Genomic DNA, 22,299 nt, shown 5'->3' on the forward strand with positions numbered 1-22,299 from the left:
AACTTGGTCTCGACCCCGCAAAGTTTAGCTGCAACGCTATCGAATTGATGGGGTGAATGACACCTGAGTTTTCGGATACTAACCCGGTGCACTCTAGGGTGGTAGCAATATAGCCAAAAAAACACTCCCGGTATTTGATCACATCACAAACACATATATAAGACAACCAACCATGCAAGGTGATCTGCGCTTATCTCCTCTATCAACACCATAACTTTCTTTGGATCGATCCCTCACCATGAACTTTCTTCGCAATCGTCTCCCAGCCCCAAAGCAGGACTTGCTCGCCAAGCAAGCCCGCCAACAAGGCACCACCGACGCAGCATACAAGCCCTCGCGCATATCCGAGCTCTCCAAAGAGTCTCCAGCCTGGTACAAGTCAGCTGCGCGGCGACATCTTTACTTCCTCCTCTTCCCAGCATGTGTCGTGTCATATGCAACCTCTGGGTATGATGGAAGTATGATGAACTCCCTGCAGACTGTCTCCTACTGGGATGACTTCTTTGACAACCCACGAGGTTCTCAGCTTGGACTTATGAGCGCTATCATGTCGCTTGGCAGCATCTGCTCCACGCCTGTTGCGCCGTTTGTTGCTGATAAATATGGTAGACGGTGGGGTATCACTACTGGAAGCATTATTATGATTGCTGGTGCTATTCTTCAGTGCGAGAGTACCAACTTTGCCATGTTTGTTGTCAGCCGTTTCATCCTGGGCTTTGGGCTGTCTTTTGCTACGACTGCGTCGCCTAGCATGGTTAGTGAACTGTCTCACCCTAAGGATCGAGTCACAATTACAGCTATCTGCAACACCTGGTAAGTCGATTCTTTCTACTTATTTATTGCCTTTGTTGACTCGTCTAGTTGGTTCCTGGGCTCTATCGCCGCTGCTTGGATCACCTACGGCACTCGAGTGATCCCCAGCACATGGTCATGGAGAATCCCTTCCCTGCTTCAGATGGCACCCAGTCTTATCCAGCTATCGACCGTCTGGTTCCTCCCCGAATCCCCACGATGGCTCATTTCGAACGACCGCAGCGAAGAGGCCCTCGAAGCTCTTACAAGATATCATGGAGAAGGTGTCAAGACGGAACTGGTAGAGCTGGAATACGAAGAGATTCGAGCAGCAATTGAGCAAGAGAAGTGTAGGTCGCTCGCTGACGCTCTTTCATTCTCTACTGACACTCTACAGTATCTGGTCAAACTACTTGGAAGTCTATGGTCAGCACCAAGGGCAACCGCTACAGGATGTTCCTCGTCATCTGCATGGGTCTAATGTCTCAATGGTCTGGAAATGGATTGATCTCTTACTGTGAGTCAACTTCGTCAGACACAATCTGAAGCACCAATGGCTGACTCGATGACTTTGTAGATCTCTCTCGAGTTATGGACACCGTCGGTATCACGAACAAGAAGACACAAGCCCTGGTCAACGGTCTAATCAACATTTGGAACTGGGCTCTCGCTCTTACTAGCGCCTGCTTCGTCGATCGTGTCGGTCGCCGTCCTCTCTTCCGAATCTCTACAATTGGCATGTTGCTAGTCTTTACAGGATGGACCATCGCATCAGAACGCTTTGCTGCCACGGAGGCCAAGTCTGCTGGCGTGGCAGTGATGGCACTCATCTTTGTGTACGAGATCTTCTACTGCATGGCTTTCTCGCCCCTCCCTGTTGCATACTCGGTTGAGGTTCTCCCGTACTCAATCCGAGCCAAGGGGATGGGCGTGTATGTCCTTGCGACGAAATGTGCTGTTTTCGTCAATCAGTATGTCAACCCTGTTGGATTGGACAGCATTGGGTGGCGGTACTACCTCGTTTACGTTGCTGTCCTCATTGTCGAGAGTTTTATCGCCTACGGCTGGTTCCTCGAAACAAAAGGCAAGGCCTTGGAGGAGATTGCTGTCATCTTTGACGGCGAGGCTGCCGATGTCACTGTTGACGAGCCTGTCAAGTCCAAGGTCTTTAGCACTGAGATGCCCACGACTCTTGAGCAGGAGAATGTTGACCGCAAGGTCTAGGACCAAAACGATCAAGTAGCCTACCCAATGTGATTTAATTGCTTTAGTTGTTACTTAGTTTTCTAATCACATAAAGCTAATAATGCTCTTCGTTACCTGTGACGTCTTGTTCATCTAGACTACGACTTTCTCCCCCAAACACCATCGAAGCGATAGCCTTGAAACTATCGCGATATAGCCTTAGGATTATTTTTGAAGAGTCTATCACGATTTGGCTTCATTTCAGCAACGAATGACAGCCAAGTAAATTGTAAAAGAAGGCCGAAGGGCTTTTTGGCTTGTCATGTCTACTCTGCTGTCTCAGAGACGGTGTCCTGATTGGCCCCAGCATTCATATGGCACGTGCACGGTCCACCGCCTCGTCTACCTCTTTGTCTCCTGTCCAACCTCGAGATATCCTGTCCCTCTATATCGCATCTCACATTACAATAATGACATAGAAGAACAACAGCTTTCCTAGCGCCTCCGACTTATTTCAATAGCTTAGCAAACAGACAGACAAAGCGCTACAATGGACGCCTCTGAGCTGCTGACTCTACCGTTGGCGTACCAGAACGGCTCGGCTCGCCTTCTCACGGGAGACCTGGTCGTACACGACATTGAGCGATGGTGTCATCAAAAAGCCGACAAAGGAGGCGTCAAGCCAGTCATGGCTGTTTTGTTCTTCAACACGGGCCCTGATGCTGTCGACTATGTCAAGATCAAGGCTCACGTTGCTGCACGGGTAAGTCACCAGCTTCCACGTCCATGCCAGGGACCAGAAGGAGGATAATGGCTGCGACGTGGCATAAAAAACACCCCCCGCTTCTACCTTGCAGAGCATAACTAACCTTTCGGGGAATAGGCTGGCGTGGACTACTGGGTGTATGAGATGCCCGCCGACGCGTCAACAATAGAGGTCATGAACGAAGTCAAAGAGCTGAACATGGACCCTCAAATCCACGGCATTCTTATACAGCGCCCGTTGCCTAAGCAGTTGAATGAAGCAAAGATCATGGGATACGTCGATCCTTTCAAGAATATTGAAGAATACGATAAAGGCGAGGCCGACAACATTGCTGTAGACGCCTTGGTCCGATTGCTGGCTAGGTATGGGCTACTAGAGTCAGCACAACAGGCTCAAATCCAGATAGTCGGTTTCGGCAACATCATTACGAAAGAGTTTATCAACAAGATGAAGCGCGAATTCCCCTACGTGAGCGCGTCCAAAGACTTCGATCCATCTCATGATGCCATTCAAGAGAATGATGAAGCTCTTGGGGAGAAAGTTCAGGCACCACCACGCGCTTCTATGATTATCTCGGAACTTCATCGAGGACCCGGGTTCATAAGAGCATCTATGGTCAAGCCGGAAGTGAGCGTCTTAGTCGATCTTGGCTTCTATGTCACAGAAAAAGGCGTCATCGGCGATGTTAGCCACTCTCTTTTTGATCGGAGTGATCTAGCAATTGCTCCGACACCGGGAGGAGTCCTTCCCATTCTGTTATGGATCATGATGGAGCGGACAATCAAGGCCAAGCGGATCATTGCGAAAGAAAACATGCGAGGGTGCTGCTGCTTAACTATGTGAGACTAGCAGTTTTAGTTTCACCAACTCTTGTGCATTCTCACTGCTGGGTTTAGACGCTGCTAATGGAAATGCAGGAGATGCCGCATTCTGCCGTGACAATACTGGCCGCTGTGAAAAGGATATCAGTCAGCGACAGCGAGTTCTTTTAGCACCACTATGGGCTGGGCAACATCAAGCTCATGCTAAGAGACACCGATGTCATGCTCTCATGCAATGGAGTGGCCAGGACTGGTTGCCGAAATCCGTGTTCTGTTTATGGAAATAAACCGATTTTACACAAGGCTGATCAAAACCTATAAATATTACATCAGACCTGTTATAGAGGATACTGAGGATTTTTAGTCGGTCATGCTTATGTAGTCTTTAGATTAATGTATTACTAATACGGGCCTGCTCATTACGTACGCTACACGCATAACTGTGATGATCACGTTCAGGGATTCCCCAGCGCGAGGGATTTGTTGGTCACAATGTCTCCTTTTAATCTTCAGTGACGTAACAGATTTGCAGTATTCTCTTTTAGGAAGGCTCCGAACGTCCTCAGGCATCAAATTAGAGGTTAATCACACTCTGTTATTTCCGACCAAAGAGACGAACTCCGCACAAAAGCAATGTATCCTCACGAAACGTCTTGATCTTTTTTTTTTTTTTTTTTTTTTTTCAACTCTCACGAAGCTCCCTATATAATGTTAAGACTGACCACATGTGCTGTATGTGGTTCTGTTTCAGCGATGCAGGCAATCCTGTTCGGGTGTGATCCGCTCCAAGCCTAAAGTGCAGTGTTGCAGCTTAGTGTTAATCAGCTATGCAGAAGTTTCGTCTCGAGTTTACTCTTATTGTCGTCGAGATATCACACCTCCGCAGCGTACGGTACGATGATGAAGCATTTCGCTTCACAACTTTCACTAAGACTCTTCAGAACGCCCTATCCATCTGGGCATTTTCGTCCTCATCATAACCGCATTCTTTTCAATAGGCTTCTCGCGACACTCAGATCCAGATCGCTATGCTGAAAGGCCGCCAATAGGTCCTCTCTACCTTTCACTAAAAACAACCAGTCTGCGCAAGAGATTCTCACAATTAATAACAATATGTGTATCAACTCTACGCTCTCTGCCTGCGTTGTTCTTCTTCATGGTTGGGTGCATTGTAGTACGAATACTACTATTTTGGGTTGTTGTTCGCACGACGCAATGCAGTGTCCTAGGGATCGAGGTGAGTAGTTCTAGACATGCTAGCCAAGAATCATTGGAATCAATTAACTGACGGCGATGTAGGCATTCCTGCCATTTCTAGTATTTGTCTGTAATGACACCTTCCGCTTAGACACATCTTCAAAGCCAATCGTTACCAAGAGCCCTGGACAATATGGATTCATGTTTCTACGTAGCCTTTTAGCTTTTCTCTGGGGATTCGCGGCCTCATCGGCTCTGGATCAATTCACTACAAGGACAGGAGTTATATGTCCTCCAATATGGCAACGGAGGACCCTGATCTTGGGTGCCCAGGTCCTTTCTTGCGTCATTGATGCTCTTCTTCTTCTAAACCTACAGCGCCTCCACGACGAAAGCATCAAGCAACGAACAAATATGTCCACTTTTGTAGCTCTCGGGCTCTTTTCTTCAGCAGTTGTCACGTTTATACTAGCATTTCCCTTTCTGCTAGAGGATTCAGATCTTTTTTGGACCTTTTGTCCGCCTCTGAAAGTCTTGATGGATCTCGTTGTCGAGTCTCTACTCACAGCAGTGGCTGTGCTGTGCGCATTTTCATTGTCGCGCTCAGTCCGTCCAGCAACTCTAGCCTTGCTCATCAGCCCAATTTTCCTCTTTGGAGGTAACATTCCAATGGTAGGGCACAAAGTCTTGTTACCGCTTAGGTCGTCTGATCTGTTGAGTATCGAGTTAGTAGTGGCCATCCTATTTTGGGCTTTATGTTGCTGTGAGCTTCACCAAGCACGAGCACTTCCGTCTTCAACGGTTTCATCCAAACACCGATATATTGCAGTGATGCTTCTTGGCATATGTGTGATGCCATTCCTGATTGCAAGCTTCCTATCGCATTCATCGTCTCTGTCCCTGAGTAGGGCTGTTGATGATTTAACAATGGCCGCACATGCAAGATTCATGCAATGGGAAGAGCAAGCTGCAGAGAGTCGGACGCTGGAAGAAGCCATCGAAGAATACAAGAGAAGACATGGAATGTTTCCTCCACCTAATTTTGATAAATGGCATAAATTTGCTATAGACAACGCGTCGCCTGTTATTGACGATTTCACCCAGATCCACCATGACTTACTGCCCTTTTGGAGTCTTGAGCCGGCAACCATACGGGACAGAACGGCTCATTTGGCCGAGTATTCGTCCGTGGGTGTCGGTGTGCTTCGCATAAGAAATGGTACGGTCGACTACTCGCCACATATACCGGGATCTCACCGCTGGATGATGGATTCGATGCAGCGAATGATGAAGCCTTTTGTCAAGTGGCTACCAGATATGGATATTGCCATGAATCTCGCGGACGAATGTCAAATGGCTATACCTTTCGAGGAAATGCGCACGCACAAAGCTGTAGCGCAGGACGTAATCGCTAACATGATGCGTTCGGGTCAGAGATTGCTGAATGGCACGACGAAAAATTTGAACGGATCACAATGGCCGTCATATTTCAGCAAGCCGCTTCCAACGGAGGTCATGTCGCCCTTCTTTTCGGATAATATCCGCTGGCAGATCTACCATGACCTGGTCAGTCCTTCATGTCCTCCATCATCTCTAGCTCGCAGAAAGCGTTGGTGGGACTGGAGCACTCTTTGCGTGGATTGCATGCTTCCACATTCAATATTTACCGACGAAGGAACATTAATAAGCGATACTGATCTTGCAAACGATCTGTGCCATCAACCCGACATAGCGTATCTCAATGGCTTTGTCAATACACCAGCAGCTATGGTGGGAACGAACAAACTGTTTCCCATATTCAGCCAAGCTCGTGTGGGAGGGTTTTCTGATATTATGATCCCATCTCCCTGGAACTTTGAGAAGAAGAGTCTCTATAACGAGACTCTTGATCCAGCTTGGAACGACAAATCCGAGGCCCTGTTTTGGAGGGGGTCGAGTTCAGATGGATATGCAGCCTTCACTTCGTGGATGGGTTTCCTACGAGCCAGGTTTGTACATGAAGCCTACCAGGAGGCGACTCGCGAAGTAAAGACTCTGGCCATCAATGTTTCATTTTCGGGAACCATTCACAAATGCCACCAAGCCGATTGCGCTGCCGAACAGCATACATTCAACAAGTGGGCTAATGATATGCATATCGTTTCATCCGAGGACAAAATCAGGGATTCTGAGGGCGAATGGAGGCTCTCAGCCCCAATCACACCGTTCGAAGACAATTGGAAGTATCGGCATCTCATCGACATGGACGGAGCAGGGTTTAGTGGCCGATTCTTGCCCTTTTTGAAAAGCCGAAGCGTCGTTTATCGAGCGGGAATATTTCAAGCATGGTTCGATGAGCGACTTACTGCGTGGCAGCACTATATCCCTCTTGATATACGTTTGGGTTCTGGCGTTTGGGCACTATTTGACTATTTATCTGGTAAAGAAGATGGGCAGGAGCATGCACGAAAGATCGCGGAGCAGGGACGTGATTGGGCTCAGAGGGCGTTACGACCTGAAGATATGCAGATTTATATGTTTCGATTATTATTAGAATGGGGGAGGGTGGTGGATGATGATCGAGAGCATCTAGGCTTCTTGAGCTAAAGAGCTAAAATTGGTAAAGGTTTAGAGGAACGCTGGTATAATGATAATTACAGGATAGAAGTCCCTTAACTAGTTTTAAGCTTTTAAAAAACATATTCTTTAGCTATATTACTAAGTATAGTTATATCGTTGCTGCATTACTAGATGTGTTATTTCTATAACTATGATTTATGACCATTGTGGCAACCTTATTGGGCGAGCGACATCGTCTTTTCCTTTAGCCTCATCAGGCAGTAGCCGAACCCAGCGGGGTAATAGCCCAAACCGTCCACTTTCCTCTATTTCTCTAGCAAAAACAGCCTATATCGCCTAGTTGCAAGCCGTCATGATCCGGGAAGAAGAGGACGATTACATCGAGGCCTCCATTGTTGAAGATGACTGTCTCAAGTGTCCACAGCCAAATACCAGTCACGGACGCAAAAGTCGACGTACCCGCACCAAGAACAGCCGTGTGCCGTGGTGGGAGAGCCTTCGCCCCCGCTCAGTATCCGTAAAGCCTCAAAGGTCGGAAGAAGGGCAGTTTCCGCTTTTGCCCAGCTACCCTACCGAGGCGGAAGCACGAACACGTGCCATTGACAGATACCTCGCTGCCGAGTTCCAGAAGAGCAAACGGGAACTAAAGATCATTCTTTTCGGCGATGAGCTCGAGAATAGTCTTTTTCTGAAACAAACCCGCCTTTTTGAGATCCCGCTTTCCTACGATGAACGCGCAGATATCCGGGTAGAAGCGAGGCGCTTCGTTGCGTCGATATGCCGGGAATGTTTGCAGATCGTCGATGAAAGTGTTTGGAAACCAGAATGGACCAATACTCATCCAGTCCTGAGGCGTGTCAAGGAGATCGTGTCGAGCGAAAGACCAGAAGATGAAGAAACTGTTGAAGGCATGGTTAGCATGTATTGCGACCAAGAACTGCGGCTCGCGCTGAAGCAGCTTGGCCATAATCTCGAAGACATCGAGCGTCGATTCTTGAACGACCGCTTTCCGCATATCCTTACCTGCCCCTGCACTGCAAATGAGAGTCTTAGTTCGCTTTTTAAACGAATCTTTGCGGCAGAGTACATCCCTACCGAACATGACTGGTTCCACTTTGACCACCGCCGTTTGGGGAGAGTAGCTCGAGAGGCCCTCATCCATCGGGACAACCACACGCTGCGACTTTTACAAATCACGGATCGGTAAACACAGAGGCGAAAATGGATTCACATTCTAGTGGATGACGCGGCCTGTCTTGTGTTCATCTGTGACCTAGCCCTCTATGACCGGAGCCTGTTAGAAGATGGGGCCGTAAGCAAGCTCCACGAGAACCTGCTTCTCTTTGACTCGCTGGTCAACTCACGGTGGTTTACCCGGACGCCATTTTTTGTCGTTTTGTCAAACGTCTCCGCCTTTAGAAAAAAGATTGTTCATTTGCCGCTCTCGAACTGGTTTCCTGAATACAAGGGAGGCAGTGACGGCGATGCCTCGCTCGAGTTCATGAAAGGCCAGTTTCGGGGACTTGCAAAAGCTGAACAAAATTTATATATACATGCTTCAGATATCCATAGCCCAGAAGATGTGATGGCTGCCATTGAGGCTATAGAATGGACGTCGCTGAGTGGGGTCTTGAAGCAGCTTGATAGGATTTCTGTAGAGCGCGACCGCTTTCAGCACCCCTAGATTCATGCTAGAGCTGACTGATTCGTGGAAGAGGGTGGCTGGGGGCTTGAAAATAGCAGAATGAGGCTGGCTGTACCTTGAACAGTTGATATTTTATTGGACTATCAATGGCACGCGCGCGGCTATCAACCCCACCTACACTTTTATAGCTGACTTTTGTGCCTGTTTGGCCCCAAACCAATAATTATAGTGACTTGCCGTGTCTTGGCGCCTATGGGCTGAATGAATGTATCTCCTGGCTTGCATAAACCAGGGCACTCTCCAAGCAGTAGAAGTCTGACAATCCTATCATAGCCCCTGTATCGGCAAGCCAACCAACAAAATAATTGCTTTGGCTTTACAGCATGCGCCAAGTTGCTTAAATCTTTTCAGCTGCGTCAGCATACTTGTCTTTAATAAAGGGTCAGATAACCAAGTCACCAACGGATCAAATTTAACCATAGGTCTTGGGCTATTTCATACCGTAGCCTTCCAAACCGTTCTAAAATCTCCAATAACTCGAGCTATTCGACAGAAACAATGTCCAATACTTGCAGCTACGACTGCTCATCGCATCCATCAGAGATCCAACCCTATGGCGACGTTGCAGGCATTGGCGTGCGCACCCCATTTCACATCTATCTTCTCCAAGGCAACTGACAACCCTATAGGTCATGGTCGCCTTTATTTCGACTGCCTGGATAGTTGTCTTCTTGCTTATAATATACTATCTGGCTGCTTTCAACCCCGAGTTGGACCCTTTCAGGCAGAAGAATGCAAAGACGCGTACTCAATATCCCAATCACATTGACTTTTCAGTTCTTCGACTAGTCCGCTTACTACCGAGCCTGTTTCACATTCGGCATCCCCACCTGCTCCAGTCCTCCCGGCTAGAGCCTGCACTCAATAAAGTAGGAGTTCTAATTTATTTAGCGTCTGTCGATTTCGAACCAAGCTGACCATTCTCAGTGTGTTATTGCCCTCTCGGATATCCAGATCTTCACGGGGATATCCATTCTGGTCAGTGGCTATATTGCTTTGCGTTGCGGCTTATCGGCTTATCACTGGCAATTAATCGTCTACCTGGCATGGCTTGCGAATATCACACACCTAGCAACTCTATCCTTCTTACGCAACTACTTCGCAAACAGACGCGTTAAACTGTCATGGCGAGTAGCTCTCATGTCCGTTATGCTGTTGCTCCTCTCTGTTGCCGTCGGTTTGACAGGCCACTTCGATTGGGAAGGTCGCTCACAGCGCCCGGCTGATTTTGCTATTTGCTACTTTAGAATGTTACCAAACACGCAGACAATAACGTTCGAATCTATGGTGAAGATGATATGTCTTCTCGCCTATGGATTCTCTATCCGTATGGCTAAGATGTTCAAAGGCTTTGAGACATCATTACGGCAGATCGGTGCAATAATGAGAACAGTATCTACTAGAAGGCAGCGCGGGGGAAGTCAGAGCATTTCTGAAGTAGATTCTGGAGCTGGGAAGAAATGGCTACGACTGATTGGTGCAGCAATGAGAGGAGCATCAACTCAACAGCTGCGTAGAGGAAGCCAGGATATTCCTCAATGGGACCCTAGAGCTAGGGGGGGAAGGCTAGAGCGTTTGGCAATTCTGATATATGACCCTTTTGCCATTGCGGTTTCTAGCTTGATCAACATCCACCTTGATCTGTTTACATCGTTCCTAGCAGAGGTATGGCCCCTTAAGCTATAGCTTCTTTATAGGTTTTAATAATTCTCAGGTGTATTGGGTAATCTTTGCGCTCATATGGGGCACAAAACGACTATTATATACTCGAAAGCGGGGACCTAAAGAAGAAAACGAGTGGTCCTTCGGTCAAACCCTACCTCTAATCCTTCTTCTAGCACCTATGGCTGCTATTATCGAGAATCTCTCCTATTTATCAAAGCCCAGGGAAAGAGGGCGTATAAGGCAATGGGCCATAAATCTTAGCAACCCTGACTGGCCAGAGTTCGAAGACAATGATCCAAGCAGAATTGATCGCGAGTACGTGGCTTCTATCTCTTACCATGGTGCAGCTTGTCTGGCAGCATTCGGCTACATACAAGCCGGCGTCTTTTTCGTTGTTGACGACCTTCGTGGCATTTCTCAACCTTTCAGATCATTCGCATTTTCATTCTTCGTTTTCAACCCTTTTCTACAGCTTCTCTGGATACTGTGTTCGTTATGGATCTCCAGAATGTATTGGATTATCTCCTTGAAGAGATCGGCAAACGGCATTGCTCTGCTTTCCCTTACTGTTGTATCAATGACAGAGTTTTGGGGATCCCCCTCTGATGATCCCGAGATCAGGTTCGCTGGGAGGGCATTAGCTGACCTGTTGATCACGTATATAACCATGGTTATAACGTTCGCGGCTACCCACTGGATTGGAGACTCATTTTGGAAGATTCCAAAACTGACTCTAGCTTTCCTCCCATTGTTGCTTTTACCTCTTGCTGCCATTGAAGTGGATACAGATGCTACCTGGGAATTCATTTGGCCGTCTCTTCTAGCCATCCTTCTATCGATCCTGTGGTATGTGGTCGAATGGGGTATCGAGAAGAAAAGACTAGCCCTAAGTGGAGCTATACTCGTAAGGTCTTTAATGTCTTGCGCTGTCCTGATCCCTACACTGTTGCTCTATTATATACCCAGTCTCCAGTCAGAAGTGATAGCGCCGCATGTATGGGTGTCTTCAAGTTGGATAATTATTACATGGAGCAGCTTGGTGTTCTTAGGTTTATTCCTTTCTGTATTTACTCCTGTGTTACTAGAAGATGGAGCTGTGAGCGACAACATTTAATTCGCTAGCATGTGATTATATGCCTCTTTATACCTCGGTCGGCTATTTTGATATAATGTTTAGTGTTTTAGATATTGAGCTGTCAATCTATTACGTCCACTACCCTTGAACGTATAGCTAGAGAGACCTAAATCTTAATGGATTGAATACATGATAATTTGATGCTACATCCTATCACCCCAGAAGCGGTTCTTAGCTCGACAAACAGTGACACCTCTTCATGATTGTTATTTTGAGCTGAGAGACCCGGTTGCTAATACTTACACCACCCCCCCTTAACAGCATGTCTCATTTGAACTCTACTATCCAATCTCAATAGCAACTTTGTTGAAATACTTCTGGTCTACCAGATGCCGGTAAGCACTTGGATTAGTTAGCCTGGCTTCTAAGTCATGATGGCATATAGTAGTAGACTTACTCCTTGAGCCCCTCGAGCTTGAAGAGCTGTTCGTCGAGAACGGGTTTGAAGTCGGAAGCTTCAATTGCGCGAACCTTAATGGAGTTAGTAACCAGGTAAATGAAAAGAGGTGAAAGGGCCAGTGTGGAAAACAATCTCATGAACGTGCCATTGCTTCGAATTGATCTCGGCTCCCGACGACGATTCCCCTGATGGTAGCCATGCTGGACAGAGTTTGGCCGAAGCTCGGTCCGGTTTCTCCCGGTCCACCAATCCAACCGATGATGGTGATGATGCCATTGATTTTAACAGCACTGAGGCTTTGTGCGATAGTGTGCGCACCGCCAAACTCGAGGATATGGTCAACACCCCCTTCGATGAGCCTCTTGGCTTCCTCTCCCCAGTTCGGATTCGCCTTGTAGTTGATGACGTGGTCGGCTCCTAGGTCTCTCAGCCTCTGAGCCTTGGCAGCTGAGAACGTCGTGGCAACGACTCGGGCACCCGCAGCCTTTGCGAACTGCAAAGCAGAGATGCTGACACCACCAGTGCCTTGTGCCAAGATCCAGTCGCCGGGAAGGACTGCCTTGAGCCCGTAGAGAGCATTCCACGCCGTGAGGGCACTGCAAGACAGCCTTGCAGCCTCCAGGTAGTTGAGGTTCCTGGGCATCTCCACGACTCCGTTCTCGTTGAAAACACCGTACTCCCGTAGAGTGCCGTCAACAGTGCCACCGACCGCCAGTCCCAAGACCTTTGGGGTCAAAGGTCCACCAAAATGAGTTACATAAACAATGTCGTAACTTTGGACCCTTTCTGAAAGCGGGTGGCCTTTTTTCCGATCGCCACGATTTCTCTCACACCATCAGATCCTGGAATGATGTTTTCCTTGACATCAAAAGGATAAGTGCCCTGAGCAAGTTGATCGGGTTGATCGTGGGAGAGAGTGCTTGCTTACCTGGGCTTTCATGATGTCGCGGAAGTTGAGAGAAGCTGCATGGAACTTGACCAGCACTTCATTGTCGGAGAGCTCGGGAAGAGGCTGTTGGGTGTCAAACTTGAGGTTACCGAAGTTGCCCTTGCCCATGACAACCCAGCCTTTTGTAGTTTTCGGCAAAGACATTGCAGATGCAATAAGTTGGTGGTTGATTGTAAATATGTGAAGAGACTGTACTTAGTTATTGCTTGATAGGCTAGTTAATACGTGGGTTGGCTGCATGGTTTTATAGTCAAAGGATAGACCTATGCCACCCTCAATTGCTCCCTCTGCGCCCTGATGCTAACCAATTCACATTGGAGTGTCAGAATCTCAACGAATTCCACCACGACTTTCTCGGGAAGAATACAACTGAGACTGAGAAGACTTGTGTTTGTGGTTGGCTACAGATAGTGGCCCCCTGGCCACGTTATAAAATGTATTCAACTAGTGTGAGTATTAAGACTAAAGTGTACATAAGGAGTAAACTGCTAAACCAACATCTCTCCTGTCTGGACAAAATTTCCAGTGATATTTGCCTCGTAAGTTGTTAACCCGTTACTGAGATTAACCTCGCCGCTGAACTGATACCGGAAGGCAATTGCGATATACCCGCTAGTCGGCTGAAAGTTCTTTTTACCTGGGAGACTGATCCAGGCGGCTCTGTTTTCAAGAGCCAATTCATCGTTCTCGGTTCTGATGATTTCAAACTTGTATCCTTGCCTCTCCCAAGAACTAAAATCGGTATATTCGGTGTATGTGCGGCGAGTCGGCTGAGGTTTCTTTCCGTTGATAAAAAGATCAAAGTACGAGTTGGTAGTGTAAAACATGTCTCCGTTCACAACGTTCCGTACTGTCTCTGGTCCATATTCTCCTGGCGCAATAACGAATTCCCAAGGTCTGCCGTGGCCCTCTGGGACTCCCCAGTGAGCAGAAGGCTCCCGAAACCCGATAAGCCAGCCCGGCCTCTTGAAGTCCCGATCGTCCCCCTTTTGTCGTTCCAAAGTGATCTTCCATTTCGTGTACTCAAGGAGGTAAGGTGGGCCCGTGCGCTTATTGTGTCTCTTTAGAGTCTCTGTGTTCCCATTACCTAAGTCGAAGAAATCAGGGTTATCAGCAACACGGACAGAGTCGTCTTCGGAGTTAAGAAAGCTGTTGGGCGAAGAGTCCTTATGAGCTACAGGAGTAGCCCTGGCCAAGTTCAACATAAACAAGAGAAAATGGAGAAGATGCATATTTAATTATGCTACTCGTGTGATGATATTGGGAGGAGTTAAGAGAATATAAGAATATGGAGTAAATCCGGGACCGTTAATAGAATTTGCCTTTTAAAGGCTGGAGTCGATTGGGATTTTTCAGTGTTTTAGCTTGATATGTAGTTGAGATGTAGTAAGGTCTAGGGATCAATTAACAATTGATGAGATAGCGTGGGTTCTAACATACCTTTATTACTTATGTAGAGAGACTAGTCATTACCGAACTTGGTAAAATCTTGAGCTCGTCTTCTCCGTAACTACTTGCAATTTAGAGTTTGCTATAAACGCCAGTCGCCCTCTCTTATCTTTAGTATCTCATGTTCTAGCCAATAGCATTCTCCTATCGTAAACAATAGCGTGGCTTGCATTCTAAAGAAATTCACCTTTCTCCAGACCTCTCTGAGCTTTTCTCCTGAACTCATGATAAAGTGAGTCATTAAACATTTAGACGAGATTTATCATAACCTTGACATGACATGTTGCTGTCATCAAATCCCATCAATCAGGCTGGCAATCCTATGCGAGGGCCACTCACAGAGGTAGCGGCGCTAATAAATACTTCAACTGATTTCTGCGTGGTCTCAGGTTCTGGACTATACCTAGTGCGGTTGAAGTAACTGGGTCAAGTCATTCTACCTACCAGTCTCTATTGAAGAATACAAAGGTTCTATAATATGCCTATTAATAACAAGATCTCCCCTAAAAACAATGTTTCCTGGCCATTCCATTATATGTTCCCACTCATTTCCAAGAACCCCATCAACATAGCTCAGCAAACCGGCTGGCCAGGGACTCAGACACCAATGCTCCTGGAGTCATGATGGCGATCTTGAGCATCTATAATAACATAGATAAAAAGAGCTCTGCCTTTGTTCTTATTGAGAGACTGACAGTGTCTGGTTCGTTAAATATCCTGCTTGATTGACAGGCTACTCGTAGTTGTGTATTATTTACTTCCATGTCGCATTTAGTTTATCTATAAGCCGATGTACTGGCCATCCAACGCTTTTCCCAAAGCCGTCAATGAAATCAAGTACTTCCTGTCGTTCTACAGGATCAGTCAATAAGCAACCACCTAGACTGTCAGTGACCAATTCTGTAAACAAGATCTATTCCTAACTCACAAGTAAACAGTATGTGGTGTACAGTGAACCCAGCACCAACTACAAAGGGTTGTGGATGCCGAGACCGACAGCGATATGAAGGTCATTCAAGGCCGCTTGCTATTATCTCAATGTTAGCAAAAAGGCGTCCGTGGTGATGGCTGACATACATCGGCAGCTACCCGATGCTCAATAGTTCTCAAACTGGAGACCCATAGTCTGGGCTCAGAGATATGCAGCAGGATGCGAGCTAGACAATAGTGCTGGTATCCCATAACTGCCAAAGCATAAGTTATTTTCCTCAGATAGCAGGTATTCAATGCACTCACCCCGAGCAGGATTCATCATCCATACTACAGGAAACGCCGACTTGACACCAGCAGAACCACCCTCCATGTCAGAGTGATAAGGATGATAATGCGCAGGTATCGAATCATGCCATAGCGCAACCTCTTTCCCAAGATGCACCCACGCTTCATAATCAGGCTGTGCACCTGGGCCAAAAAAAGTCTCTAATACCTGGCAGCAGATAAGAATAATGCGATTCGCAAAGTCCTCATCAGTCGTCTCTATAAATGACCTCGAACGCCTGTATTTGTTCAGATCTACTTGCATGGGCTCGCCTTTGATGAGCGAGATGTGCAGGTTCTGTCGGAGGAGAATCCAGCTCGCTGCTTCACTCAAACCGCCTTCAGCTATGAAGTCGGGGATGTTATTCCACAGTCGTGCGCATCCAATGAGATGGGTTCCAGTATCGACATCTTTGAGATCATTAACGCGCAAGCCGTAGTGAGGATTCTGTTGAGACTACTTACCACACATCTCCTCGTACAGCCTCAGAAGGATTGCTGCTGCTAGAAGGTTTTCATCCAACGATGACATCGGGTCATCGAGAATGGGGATCAAAATACGCAGAGCATGACTATGATATTCTTCACTTTTTTCGTCGTCAATACCAGTGATCATGACCTGATGACGTGATGAGAAAGCTAGGATGGAGTATGCCAGCAGGGGAAGTTGGCGAGCCCTCTTCGGCACTTCACGGCCAAAGCGCTTCGAAGGATCGCAGATATCAATCTGGAAACTGAACATTAGCGAGACACTGTTGTTGGGATGGCAATAGCTTACCCTTGATGAGAGATCTTGCACATAATTTAACAAGAGAAACGCTTCCCGTCTAGTTCTTATCGGGGACGTTAATCCACGTGGGCTGCCAATATGACAGTTGGATGCGAAAGACGCTGGAGAAGACAGCCTTACTGTGCATTAAATCGAGACCCGTATTCAATGCTTGCGACAAGGCTTACTGTATATCTTCGCCTGATTTGTATTCTGGGGATCGTTCTGCAAGGAATAGAGACGGCGGCATGACCGTATCATGGATAGGGGATTCCGCCATTGAGGCGACGAAGGGAGCAGCAGTACTATGATTAGGCAATTCATAAACTCAATCGTGATAAGAATTGTAACATGAACTAATGGCGCAATTTACGCCATGGCAATTACTTTTCGAAACACTCGTGATGCATCATCAGTTTAAGATTCGATATCTGGGCATACAACTCATAGTGTTTAGCTGCAGTGAGTGGTACCGTAGATAGACTTCCCCGCAGACAATCGCTCAATTTGGTGCAGTTGTTCCGGGCCTAATACTAGCTCCGAGAAACTAGCCCCGGAACAAATATCCCAGTTATGTATTTCACCATTACAGTGACAGTGATTTGTGATCCACTTGGACCCGGAATTACCTACCTACCGAGCCAAATGGAGGTATAAGTTTCCCGTCCCCAGGTTGTGCCTCATGCCCCGCTATTTCCATGCGTCTTTGCTTTCCTAGGCTCTTAACAATATGGGACGGGCTGGGCAAAGAATCTCGGGTTGCAAGGTAAGTCTAGGCAAATGATTTTCGTTTATAGTTATCTGACTGAATTTTACCAGAATTGCCGCTTGAAGTGAGCTCCGTCGTAAAGATATATCGATTGCGGCTAAATTTAGGCCTGTTTAATTAGACATCTGAAATGTAACATCTTGTCTCGTACTCTATCTACAGGATCAAAATGCTAACATGACCTCCACACCATAGGCGACGATGATGAGCCATGTGCCCAGTGTATAACGAGAAACCTCCATTGTGACAGGAGCTTTCAGTGCCGATTTCGCCATAGTAGACTTGGCTCCAAGTAAGCAATGGTAGTATCCCAGCGTAAACAAGGTACTAAGAAGGGGCAAGAACGCGAGGAAGAAGACTCGACTTTCCTTCCAACCAACGATGGTGTAGACTTGATAAGCAGAGGATCGAATTCGTGGATCAGACATTGGACATCGTTCGATCATTTAACTCGTTTTCAGACCCCGAAGCTTACCTCAGCTCCTCGGAAGACCAGGCCTTTTACTCCCTGGGAAGACAAGACGAAGAAGATCGCCCTCTATCCGTGGCTAGTCAACATGATGTCAACGGTGGCGAACAACGTCTTACAAGTTCGACTTACTCGTATACAGATACTCAACCACAAGGCCATTCCACTTTGTCGTTTCACCAGCATTCTGAACAATTGTCTGGGCTAACGTTTCATGAATACACAAACGTTTCAACTCAGCAGATTGATCGTAATCCAAACAGCACTGAATTTGCAGCACAGGAGACTTACGCTTCATACGGTGATAGGTACCAGCTGCGTCTACCAACTTGCGTGCTCAGGCGAGACGACGCAGAGTTGGTTCGTCACTTCTTTTCCGGTTTCAGCGATGCTTTCGATCTTGGGGATCCAGATCGGTCGTTCTCAAGTTGGCTTTCAACTCGAGTGCTGCAATACCCTCAACTTCTCGAATGTATCTTGATGATCGCCGCGACACATCTTGGCAAGGCGAGGACTGGTACGACTTGCCTGGACTCCACGGCTGAGTCATCTTCTGGTTACACTCAAAGTTCACCTAGCATCAACCCAAGCATTAATTCTTCCATAGAGGAGATCAATTCTGTTGCAGACCTATTATCGCGATTCGCGCGAAGCATGGAAGGTCAGTGACTTGATCGTTACTATTTCGTGCTTTCTATTATCTAAAGCATCTTTGTTGTTGTTCTATCAGTGTAGGACTCCCACTAATTACCCAGTTACGCACAGCTCAAACATCGGTCTCCCCTCCCTCTCTCAGTCAAGCGAACATGATAGGTGAACCGACAGACTTCTTTGAACGAGAGAATCCCCCCGAAGCCGCCTGGTGGGTAAATTTGCGACTGGAAGCCTACTTGGCAATTGTCAATCAGGCATCTTTTCCACCATACTTGGATTCTCCGTGCACGAAAAGGAAACTCACCACGGTAGATGACAAAGACTGGGCGAATCTTATGCTCCTTCAATTAACAGACATCATCCGATACTGTTTCTCAGATAACACAGACATCGAGCACTATAAAGCACTGCTGAAAGACATTACTATCTGGTCAGAGACAAAACCAGATTCCTTCGATCCTATATATACCTGCAACGACGCCGAGAAACAAGTACTTCCAGAAATATGGCTATATAGCGAACCAGTGGCTGCTGGCTTGCAATACTATCACCTCAGCAGGATGCTTCTCATGTCTCACGATCCACGTCTTCCAAAGATTGGGCTCGCAAGGGGTAGGAAAATGAAGCAAATAGAGGTACAGAAGCACGGTGACACCGAGGGATGTTTGACTAATACCAAGTAGGTCGAAATGAAGAACGATAGCAAGATAGTCTGCGCAATCGCCGCTGGCATGGGCAAAGCTAGTCCAACATACCTGTACGTTTATATAGACCCCGAACCTGTACGAATAAGCTTATGTGTATTGAGGCCTGCGTGCATGGCCATAGCATTGGTCGGAGACCTTTTCAACAATCGCGCTGAGCAGGATACCCTCCTTCGCGTTCTAAGTAATGCAACTGATCGGTTTGGGTGGCCTTCTTCCTACATGTATGGTTCAACTCATATCTTCATTTACTACCGGGAAGCTAATGTTCTATAGAAAGGACAGTCTGCAGAAGACGTGGGGATGGCTTTAGCCAGGGCATGATAATACCTATGGATTGTATAAATTTGAGTCTTTGACATATGCGTACCAAGCGCTCTGATGTGATATTATAACAACCTTGTTAACCCTGGGCTTTCCAATGATTGTCGATAAGAATCAACTTTGGACCAATAAGCCTATCGGAGAAGAGTGAAAGCACATATGATCGGCAAACAAAGCCAGAACATTACATGGTTCCCCATGGGGTAGTCCTGGAGATGCGCCACTAATCTGCACTCGCCCCAAAGGTACGAGACCCGTGACAGATTTGGGGTGTTTGTTCCGGGTACAAACAAAACGGTCTCCGCAAGGTCCGGAACAAGAAGACCAAAACGAGAAGAATCGCAAATTTCGACGCCAATTCCCCGCTAACCCAAGTGCCCTGACCACGCAGTGAACTGGACCTTACCTTGCTAATTACTCAAGGAAACCAGCTCCGGCAGACAGGAAGGCAGTTTTTTTTACCTCAGACTCTTTTTCACGCTCGGGAATCACAGATCATGGAGCCGACGGCTCTCATTACGGACGAGCGGGGTCGTTATCTGGGGAAGACCGTTTCTTGAATCGAGATTTGGTGCAAAACTCCCAGGCTACAATCACTGCCCCCGCTAATACCCCAACTTTTAGAGCGATCTAAACCCCCAGAAAACTAGGTTTTTCGGGATCGTAAGAGGGAGCTAGGCCAATGAAACAGCCTGTAATTGTAGCATGAATCGTTGGCCTCATGAGAGTATATAAATGGCGCTGCGCTCCGATACCTTCCTCATGACAGGCTCACTCATCTGCATCGCAACATCCATCTCTATCTCAGTCTTCCACCCTCAACATGTCTTCTCACGATGATCACAAGTCCTCAACTGAGGGTGCCATAGAGAAGTCAACATCCACCAATGTCGAACACCTTGAAAAGTCCCACAGCACCGTTGTCGAATTTGATTACTCCATTGAAGATACCAAACCTTCCAAATCAGTTTGGCTCATCACATTCACCGTTGCCATGGGCGGCTTCTTGTTCGGTACGTAGCACACAAACCTCCCCTCTTAACTTTTCTGACGGCATCTACCAGGTTATGACACTGGTGTCATCTCAGCTGTTCTGGTTACTATCGGCGACGATCTCGGCCATGATCTCGATTCTCATGAGCAAGAGCTTATTACCTCAATCACTTCTGGCGGCGCTCTTATCGGTGCTCTGATGGCAGGCCTTCCAGCTGACAAATACGGCCGTAAGCTTGGAATCTACATTGGTTGCTTTCTCTTCCTCGTTGGATCCGTTGTCCAGGCCGCTGCCTTCAATATTGCCGCCATGACTGCGGGACGTCTAATTGTGGGATTCGGAGTAGGATCAGCTGCCATGATCATTGTAAGAGCCCGGTTCTACTCAGGGTGTCTCGAGCCAAGCCACTAACGTATTCAGCCTCTTTATATCGGAGAGCTCGCCCCGGCCAAATATCGCGGTCGCATGATTGCTTTCGATAACCTCAGTGTGACACTGGGTCAACTAGTATCTTACGGTCTTGGAGCAGCTCTCACTGATGTTCCTCACGGCTGGAGATATATGATCGCTATCGGCGGCATTCCCCCTATCATCCTTGCCGCTTTGCTGCCTCGTTGCCCCGAATCGCCTCGACAGCTTATTGCGCATGGAAAGAGAGACGAAGCTGAGCAGTGTCTCCGACGGGTCTACCCAGCTGCTACGGAGGAACAGCTCAGGTCTAAACTCGAACGCATTATCTGGACTGTGGAGGTCGAGTCTTCGGTTATGGCCAGTAAGTCTCTTTGGTGGCAGTTCAAGCAGCTTCACTGTGTGCCATCCAACCTTCGGGCGCTGATTTCTGCCTGTACCGTCATGGCCAGTAAGTCTTCCAACATGCTTACGGGCCTGAACCTTTATCGCTGACAGCATCACAGTCTCTCAGCTTGGCGGTTTCAACACTCTCATGTACTACTCCGCCACCCTGTTTTCCCTCGTCGGGTTCAACAAGCCCACCGCCGTCGCCATCGTCGTTGGTGCTACCAACTTCCTCTTCACATTCGTCAACTTGGTTGTCATAGATAAGCTTGGGCGCCGTATCATTCTGCTAGTCACTGTGCTCGGCATGGTAAGATATTCTCAAGGTCTAGGCAAAGTCACAATACTTACATGTCTTAGGCTATAAGCATGGTCATCGCCGCCGTCGCATTCCACTGGATCCCCATCTCCAAAGATCTCGTCCTCCAGGCCGATTCCGTCAACTGGGCTGGCATCGTCGTGCTTGTCACCATCATATTCTATGTCGCCTTCTTCGCTACAGGTGTAGCCACCATCGGCTGGGTCGGCACAGAGCTCCTACCTCTGGAGGTTCGCGCTCTTGGCACGATGATGAACACAGTGACTTGCTGGAGCTGCAACCTAATCATCGCGTCTACCTTCCTCTCCATGATGAAGACCATGACACCTAGCGGCGCATTTGGCTTCTACGCAGGTATCTGCTTCTTTGGCTGGATCTTTGTCATCTTCTTCTATCCCGAAGTGAAGGGGCTTCCGCTTGAAGAGGTTAGGAAGGTCTTTGAGAATGGGTTTGACGTCAAGTTGGCCAAACAGATGCAGCGCGATCTCAAGGCCAGCAGCCAGGCTTCTGTGGCATCCAAGGCCTAAATGAGGGATATCGTGTGTTGCATAGGATGATACTGTAGAGATGATAGTTCTCAGGATATTCTCTATACACTTAGTAGGCTCTGTCACGTTAGAGT

General features: G+C 47.5%; 10 protein-coding genes across 10 annotated transcripts; 7 read left to right on the plus strand and 3 right to left on the minus strand.

Moving 5' to 3' along the window:
- Positions 1-238: 238 nt before the first annotated feature.
- FVEG_01526 (hypothetical protein) lies at positions 239-2,016 on the plus strand (the record flags this gene model as incomplete). The annotated part of the gene is made up of 4 exons (XM_018888534.1): positions 239-813; positions 862-1,142; positions 1,190-1,309; positions 1,370-2,016. The coding sequence occupies 4 exons, from the start codon at positions 239-241 to the stop codon at positions 2,014-2,016; spliced, it is 1,623 nt and encodes a 540-aa protein (XP_018744458.1).
- Positions 2,017-2,402: 386 nt separating this feature from the next.
- Positions 2,403-4,055, plus strand: FVEG_01525 (hypothetical protein). The gene is made up of 2 exons (XM_018888533.1): positions 2,403-2,740; positions 2,861-4,055. The coding sequence occupies exons 1-2, from the start codon at positions 2,528-2,530 to the stop codon at positions 3,584-3,586; spliced, it is 939 nt and encodes a 312-aa protein (XP_018744457.1). The 5' UTR covers positions 2,403-2,527; the 3' UTR covers positions 3,587-4,055.
- A 1,232-nt stretch (positions 4,056-5,287) lies between these two features.
- On the plus strand, positions 5,288-7,455 carry FVEG_01524 (hypothetical protein). Its single transcript, XM_018888532.1, has one exon. The coding sequence runs from the start codon at positions 5,299-5,301 to the stop codon at positions 7,345-7,347; it is 2,049 nt and encodes a 682-aa protein (XP_018744456.1). The 5' UTR covers positions 5,288-5,298; the 3' UTR covers positions 7,348-7,455.
- Positions 7,456-7,672: 217 nt separating this feature from the next.
- FVEG_01523 (hypothetical protein) lies at positions 7,673-8,527 on the plus strand (the record flags this gene model as incomplete). Its single annotated transcript, XM_018888531.1, has 1 exon — positions 7,673-8,527. The coding sequence occupies one exon, from the start codon at positions 7,673-7,675 to the stop codon at positions 8,525-8,527; it is 855 nt and encodes a 284-aa protein (XP_018744455.1).
- Positions 8,528-9,523: 996 nt separating this feature from the next.
- On the plus strand, positions 9,524-10,711 carry FVEG_14855 (hypothetical protein; the record flags this gene model as incomplete). The annotated part of the gene is made up of 3 exons (XM_018903872.1): positions 9,524-9,601; positions 9,655-9,894; positions 9,953-10,711. The coding sequence occupies 3 exons, from the start codon at positions 9,524-9,526 to the stop codon at positions 10,709-10,711; spliced, it is 1,077 nt and encodes a 358-aa protein (XP_018744454.1).
- Positions 10,712-12,106: 1,395 nt separating this feature from the next.
- On the minus strand, positions 12,107-13,318 carry FVEG_01522 (hypothetical protein; the record flags this gene model as incomplete). Its single annotated transcript, XM_018888530.1, has 5 exons — positions 12,107-12,167; positions 12,223-12,296; positions 12,401-12,949; positions 13,000-13,107; positions 13,154-13,318. 5 exons carry the CDS (start codon positions 13,316-13,318, stop codon positions 12,107-12,109), a joined length of 957 nt encoding a protein of 318 aa, XP_018744453.1.
- Positions 13,319-13,662: 344 nt separating this feature from the next.
- On the minus strand, positions 13,663-14,406 carry FVEG_01521 (hypothetical protein; the record flags this gene model as incomplete). The annotated part of the gene is made up of 1 exon (XM_018888529.1): positions 13,663-14,406. One exon carries the CDS (start codon positions 14,404-14,406, stop codon positions 13,663-13,665), a length of 744 nt encoding a protein of 247 aa, XP_018744452.1.
- A 1,184-nt stretch (positions 14,407-15,590) lies between these two features.
- FVEG_01520 (hypothetical protein) lies at positions 15,591-16,681 on the minus strand (the record flags this gene model as incomplete). The annotated part of the gene is made up of 5 exons (XM_018888528.1): positions 15,591-15,650; positions 15,701-15,807; positions 15,860-16,291; positions 16,346-16,614; positions 16,659-16,681. 5 exons carry the CDS (start codon positions 16,679-16,681, stop codon positions 15,591-15,593), a joined length of 891 nt encoding a protein of 296 aa, XP_018744451.1.
- A 2,012-nt stretch (positions 16,682-18,693) lies between these two features.
- On the plus strand, positions 18,694-19,558 carry FVEG_14854 (hypothetical protein; the record flags this gene model as incomplete). The annotated part of the gene is made up of 4 exons (XM_018903871.1): positions 18,694-19,176; positions 19,225-19,298; positions 19,350-19,469; positions 19,522-19,558. 4 exons carry the CDS (start codon positions 18,694-18,696, stop codon positions 19,556-19,558), a joined length of 714 nt encoding a protein of 237 aa, XP_018744450.1.
- An 834-nt stretch (positions 19,559-20,392) lies between these two features.
- Positions 20,393-22,204, plus strand: FVEG_01519 (hypothetical protein; the record flags this gene model as incomplete). The annotated part of the gene is made up of 5 exons (XM_018888527.1): positions 20,393-20,582; positions 20,634-20,929; positions 20,984-21,422; positions 21,478-21,668; positions 21,719-22,204. The coding sequence occupies 5 exons, from the start codon at positions 20,393-20,395 to the stop codon at positions 22,202-22,204; spliced, it is 1,602 nt and encodes a 533-aa protein (XP_018744449.1).
- Between the last annotated feature and the right edge of the window lie 95 nt (positions 22,205-22,299).

Source organism: Fusarium verticillioides, chromosome 6, assembly GCF_000149555.1.
Source record: "Fusarium verticillioides 7600 chromosome 6, whole genome shotgun sequence".
NCBI classification, from domain to species: Eukaryota; Fungi; Ascomycota; class Sordariomycetes; order Hypocreales; family Nectriaceae; genus Fusarium; species Fusarium verticillioides.

Excerpts from the sequence above, each read along its gene's own strand:
- FVEG_01525 (XM_018888533.1), top strand. The coding sequence starts at position 2,528 with ATGGACGCCTCTGAGCTGCTGACTCTACCGTTGGCGTACCAGAACGGC. Across the intron at positions 2,741-2,860 it reads AGGCTCACGTTGCTGCACGG|GCTGGCGTGGACTACTGGGT; the intron begins GTAAGTCACCAG and ends TTCGGGGAATAG.
- FVEG_01524 (XM_018888532.1), top strand. The coding sequence starts at position 5,299 with ATGGATCTCGTTGTCGAGTCTCTACTCACAGCAGTGGCTGTGCTGTGC.